Below are 6,000 nucleotides of genomic sequence, written 5' to 3'. Positions count from 1 at the left end.
TCTTTGCAAAGCAAAATATACAGTAATACTCAATGTTTTGAGTGATTGTGTGCTATGTGGACAATGGTGAATAGGGGGAATGCAACAGTAAGGCTTAATCAATGGAAGAACTTTCAAGATGTAGCTTTCTGTGAATCTGAGGAGTGTATCAGGATCTACGAGATCATTTACCACTTTCTATATGGGGCTCACAAGCTTAAACTGCTGACAAGACTCCAGATAAAACTCTGCAACCACCACAGCTGCTATCACACTTGGGGATCTATTCAATTTGCATTGCGGAAGTTCAGCTTTACAGGGTGATTGAAATTTACAGGCAATTTTCCTGCTTTAGCGGAGACTGCATTCACGGTAAATGCTGCATATCTCGGCTCAATCGGAAATTAACTTTACATTTCTGTTGCGGAATCTGTAACTCTTCAGTAATACAGGCTGAATAGAACCTTTGATCTTGCTTAAATATTTGCACAGTTGCGACATGTATTATTCTGTTGGCTGTAATGAGGCCATGAGGCCAATGAGGCCATGAGTTTGTTTCACTCCTAATTCTTTTGATTGGATAATGTTGCAAGAGAAATGTACATCACAACTGAAACTCCTAATATCCAAAGTCTGTCTTTTACCTATTGTATTTGGAGCTCCTTCGACTAAATGCTGCATTTGGACATAATTATGATCACCATTAAGAATGAGAAGAATGGAACGATCTTACTCTTGCTCTCTGTGTCACTCCCTCTCTCTCCCAGAGTAAAGCCTCCTCCTCCGTGGCTCCCAGTGCTGGAGAAACATGACATCCCCATCGTGGTGGGAGTGGGCGTGTCTCTGGCCTTCATCTTCATCACCATGGCCTTCTACTCCCTGGTCCAGAAGAACGAGCCTGCCCCCGCTATTAGAGGTCAGTGGGCTGACCAGCTCAATCTCTGCTGGATCTCAACCCTAATGCCTATCTTTTAGCATACTGTTTTCATGGTTCAAATTACTCATGGGCAGGACAAAACATGGCACTGCCTATTAAATGTTAGCACCCCTATAATCATAAAAAATCTTAACAACCAGAAATTGCAAGATTCTGACAGTGATTTGAACCCTGGGCATGGAGTTCTAAAAGAGGAAGTATACTGAACAAAACTTTAAAGGCAACATGCAAAGTGTTGTTCCAATGTTTCATGAGCTGAAATAAAAGATCTCCGAAATTTTCCATACTCACAAAAAGCTTATTTCTCTCACATTTGGTGCGCAAATTTGTTTACATTCATGTTAGTGAGCATTTCTCCTTTTACAAGATAACGCATCCACCTGACAGGTGTGGCATATCAAGAAACTGATTAAACAGCATGATCATTACACAGGTGCAATTGGAATGCTGACTGCGGGAATGTCTACTAGAGCTGTTGGCAGAGAATTAATGTTAATTTCTCTACCATAAGCCGCCTCCAACGTCATTTTAGAGAATTTGGCAGTACACCCAATCGGCCTCACAACCGCAGATCACGTGTAACCATGCCAGCCCAGGACCTCCACATCTAACTTCTTCACCTGTGGGATTGTCTGAGACCAGCCACCTAGACAGCTGATGAGGAGTATTTCTGTCTGTAATAAAGCCCTTTTAAGGTGAAAAACTTGTTCTGATTGGATGGGCCTGGCTCCCCTATGGGTGAGCCTGTTTCCCAAGTGGGTGGGTCAATGCCCTCATGGTTAGTCAAGGTAATTGAGGTAATATGTAGGTAGAGTTAATACATAAAGGTAGAGTTATTAAAGTGACTATGCATAGTTAATAACAGAGAGTAGCAGCAGTGTAAAAGAGGGGGGCAATGCAAATAGTCTGGGTAGCCATTTGATTAGATGTTCTGGAGTCTTATGGCTTGCGGGTAGAAGCTGTTTAGAAGCCTCTTGGACCTAGACTTGGCGCTTCGGTACAGCTTGCCATGCGGTAGCAGAGAGAACAATCTATGACTAGGGTGGCTGGAGTCTTTGACAAATTTTTGGGCCTTCCTCTGACACCGCCTTGTATAGAGTTCCTGGATGGCAGGAAGCTTGGCCCCAGTGATGTACCCTCTGTAGTGCCTTGCGGTCGGAGGCCAAGCAGTTGCAATACCAGGCAGTGATGCAATTAGTCAGGAGTCAGGATGCTCTCGATAGTGCAGCTGTAGAACCTTTAGAGGATCTGAGGACCCATGCCAAAATCTTTTCAGTCTCCTGAGGAGGAATAGGTTTTATCGTGCCCTCTTCACGACTGTCTTGGTGTGCTTGGACCATGTTAGTTTGTTGGTGATGTGGACACCAAGGAACTAGAAACTCTCAACCTGCTCCACTGCAGCCCCGTCGATGAGAATGGGGGCGTGCTCGGTCCTCCTTTTCCTGTAGTCCACAATCATCTCCGTTGTCTTGATCACGTTCAGGGAGAGGTTGTTGTCCTGGCACCACACAGCCAGGTCTCTGACCTCCTCCCTATAGGCTGTCTCGTCGTTGTTGGCGATCAGGCCTACCACTGTTGTGTCATCGGCAAACTTAATGATGGTGTTGGAGTCGTGCCTGGCTGTGCAGTCATGAGTGAACAGGGAGTACAGGAGGGGACTAAGCACGCACCCCTGAGGGGCCCCTGTGTTGAGGATCAACGTGGCGGATGTGTTGTTACCTACCCTTACCACCTGGGGGCAGCCTGTCAGGAAGTCCAGGATCCAGTTGCAGAGGAAGGTGTTTAGTCCCAGGGTCCTTAGCTTAGTGATAAGCTTTGAGGGCACTATGGTGTTGAATGCTGAGCTGTAGTCAATTAATAGCATTCTCACACAGGTGTTCCTTTTGTCCAGGTGGGAAAGGGCAGTGTGGAGTGCAATAGAGATTGCATCATCTGTGGATCTGTTGGGGCGGTATGCAAACTGAGTGTGTCTAGTGTTTTTGGGATGATGGTATTGATGTGAGCCATGACAAGCCTTTCAAAGCACTTCATGGCTACAGACATGAGTGCTACGGGTCGGTAGTCATTTAGGAGGTTACCTTAATGTTCTTGGGCACAGGGACTATGGTGGTCTGCTTGAAACATGTTGGTATTACAGACTCAGACAGGGAGAGGTTGAAAATGTCAGTGAAGACACTTGCCAGTTGGTCAGCGCATGCTCAGAGTAGACGTCCTGGTAATCCGTCTAGCCCTGCGGCCTTGTGAATGTTGACCTGTTTAAAGGTCTTACTCACATCGGCTGCAGAGAGCGTGATCACAGTCATCCGGAACAGCTGATGCTTTCATGCATGTTTCAGTGTTACTTGCCTCGAAGCGAGCATATAAGTTATTTAGCTTGTCTGGTAGGCTCGTATCACTGGGCCACTCTCTGCTGTGCTTTCCTTTGTAGTCTGTAATAGTTTGCAAGCCCTGCCACATCTGACGAGCGTGGGAGCCGGTGTAGTACGATTCAATCTTAGTCCTGTATTGACGCTTTGCTTGTTTGATGGTTTGGTTACATTTAACTGTAACTCAGTAAAGTTGTTGAAATTGTTGCATGTTGCGTTTATATCTTTGTTCAGTATATTAATTTATCTTATTGAATCCCATTAGCCTTGTCTTCCACAGTTCCCAGGAACCTGGGAGTCCCTTTCAGACATGCTGAACGTCTGGACACTGGGAGGACCTATGAGAACAGGTGATTGTTGTTGGCACTATTATTGTGTTTGTTGTTCTTGTTGTTGTTGAGGATATCTCTATGAAAATAGGACTGTACTTCCCCTTATGGCTAATATATCGTATATGTATCCTCGGTTCTGGAAGGGCGTTTGAGGATGATGATTTGATGGCTGTGATTGAACAAAGCCCCAACACGTCAGATACACGTACCAGACCTCCTGCCCCCAGCCCAGTCACTGTGATGATAGATCCTGCCTTTGATGAGAATCAAGAGACACAGCCTCGCCCCCCGCCCACTCCAGAACATTCAGTCATAGCAGAGACCTACCCTGAGCCCATCGAAGACACACAGGTCAGTATGTGTGTGTGTGCGTGTGAATACGTGTGCTCACGTGTGTGTGTGTGTGTGTGTGTGTGTGTGTGTGTGTGTGTGTGTGTGTGTGTGTGTGTGTGTGTGTGTGTGTGTGTGTGTGTGTGTGTGTGTGTGTGTGTGTGTGTATGTAAAATCATGTCCAACATTTCCCACACATTGCCATGCCAAGATATTACACATTTGGGAGTAGCAGTTGTCTGGATCCTCTCCACCTCAGGTTGACCCCTTCCTGGATGAAGAGAAAGACTGCAGCCTGTCTCACCCCAGCATCCAGCTGCAGTGTGTGGAGGACTGGGGCGGTGGAGGAGTATACGGACAATGCCAGGGCCAGGACTTTCTCCCTGAGCCCCCCTCGCTCACTCCTTCACCTTTCCGCTCCCCCACTCCCTCCCTTCCTCCTGTGCGTGAGGAAAGCCTGCGCTCCTCCCTGACACTCCAGACCACTGAGCCCCGTGCCACGCCCGTCCGCCACAGCGTCAGCATCTCCCACGGTAACGCCCCCCTCCTCCTCTCCCACTGCGTCTCCCTAGGCCTCACCACCGTCGCCGTTGATGTTCACTTCTACCCAGCAGCTCTTGCGTCAGCCACCGCTGCCATGGCGACCGTGACAGCCGCCACACAGGTTAATGCTACCGCCGCTGCTGCTCCAGGGCCCCAGCTCAGCTCCCGATTGGCCCACAGTCAGGAGCATGACCAATCGTTTCCCAGCATGTGCCAGAGAAAGTAACTAGATAGAGGGAATGCCGGATGGAGAATTGGTTCCAACACAGATGTTGCCATTAGTCTTCACTTTGGACAGCTTGGCTGGATTGTTGGTTGTCTTCACGTGTCTGTGTTTATCAGCCTGTTTCCTCTGCCTTGTTCTGACGCTGGTGTGGAGAATGTGTTTGTGTTGGAACCATCCACTGAAGACTATAGGACAGCATCCTAAATGCACTACACATACTGCACCACAGTCAGCTATTAACATGTCAACTACATTCTGCTTCTGTCCTTCATAAAGAAAAGTAATGAGATTTTCATTATATATTGGCTTCATTGTGTATTACAAATGTCAGTTACATAATGATGCTTGACACCTAAAATAATGCATTTATAGGAAGCAAAAACTAGAATATGTATAACTGCTTTCATAATCTTGTTTTACATGCCAATGTTTCTCTGCCTTGACTGAATATATAGCTCATATTTATATATACACTTTATAAACTCATTTGTGTCAAATACATTTTATCAGTTGAATATTCTACAATGAAAAAGCCAAGGAGAAAACAGCTGTGTACAAAATATTGCAATCTTTGTTACTTTACACTTCCTTATCAGGTAATCCACAACCTCTCTCTGTTGCACCAGAAACCGACTGTTACTTCTGTGCTGAAACCAAAGAAAGATGACGACAGGGCTTAACTTACTGTAAGTCCCAATTTGAGACCCAGCTGACCTGAAATGTCATTTATCTGGATCAGTTCACTTTATGATCAGTGAAATGTCTAACTTTCATGAATTTCCTTTTCCTTTGCTACTGCCATGAATTCATTCACTCTTAAATTAATGTGTTAAACTGAAAATTCTATATTTTTTCCTGTATTTCTCATATTTGTTTCAATAACATGTCCAGTATCAATTGTTGCTAACAAAAGTTAATGTAATTTTTTGTATCTTACATATTTATATTTGAGTGTATTAAATCAGTGAACTTATTACGTTTGTATGGGTGATAAAATGCCAAGAAAAATATTAAAAGTTATTTGACACAGATCTAACATTCACATACTGTGATAATGATTACTTTTTTAAAGTACTGTATCAAATGGAGTTTTAGATACTCAACAACAGCCCCCCCCCCCCCCCCCCAAAAAAAGGGAAATAATACTGCTGTATTGGTTTTTGTTTGGTAGCTTCTGCAAAAATACAGTTAAATCAATTATTATAGCTAGATCACTATGGATGTACTGTAATGTAGACCTAAATCAATGTCAAATAAACATTATTACAGAGTGGAAGGTTCCGGATG

At 44.9% G+C, this 6,000-nt stretch overlaps 1 protein-coding gene across 2 annotated transcripts; it reads left to right on the top strand.

The window, feature by feature from the left end:
• The first annotated feature begins 496 nt into the window (after positions 1-496).
• On the top strand, positions 497-5,749 carry LOC115199617 (uncharacterized). Of its 2 annotated transcripts, none has more exons than XM_029761938.1 (4): positions 497-895; positions 3,563-3,632; positions 3,758-3,965; positions 4,204-5,749. In XM_029761938.1, the coding sequence occupies exons 1-4, from the start codon at positions 652-654 to the stop codon at positions 4,711-4,713; spliced, it is 1,032 nt and encodes a 343-aa protein (XP_029617798.1). In that variant the 5' UTR covers positions 497-651; the 3' UTR covers positions 4,714-5,749. The 2 variants fall into 2 exon arrangements, with proteins under 2 accessions (XP_029617798.1, XP_029617797.1); XM_029761937.1 differs by having other exon boundaries at positions 3,548-3,632.
• The last annotated feature ends 251 nt before the right edge of the window (positions 5,750-6,000 follow it).

The sequence above is a fragment of the Salmo trutta genome, chromosome 9, assembly GCF_901001165.1.
Source record: "Salmo trutta chromosome 9, fSalTru1.1, whole genome shotgun sequence".
NCBI classification, from domain to species: domain Eukaryota; kingdom Metazoa; phylum Chordata; class Actinopteri; order Salmoniformes; family Salmonidae; genus Salmo; species Salmo trutta.
This window is presented reverse-complemented; position numbering and strand designations above follow the sequence as displayed.

Bases quoted from the DNA above. Each gene is read 5' to 3' on its own strand.
- LOC115199617 (XM_029761937.1), top strand. From the start codon at position 652: ATGCTGCATTTGGACATAATTATGATCACCATTAAGAATGAGAAGAAT. The intron at 3,633-3,757 runs GTGATTGTTGTT...CGGTTCTGGAAG, and splicing joins GGGAGGACCTATGAGAACAG to GGCGTTTGAGGATGATGATT. The intron at 3,966-4,203 runs GTCAGTATGTGT...TCTCCACCTCAG, and splicing joins AGCCCATCGAAGACACACAG to GTTGACCCCTTCCTGGATGA.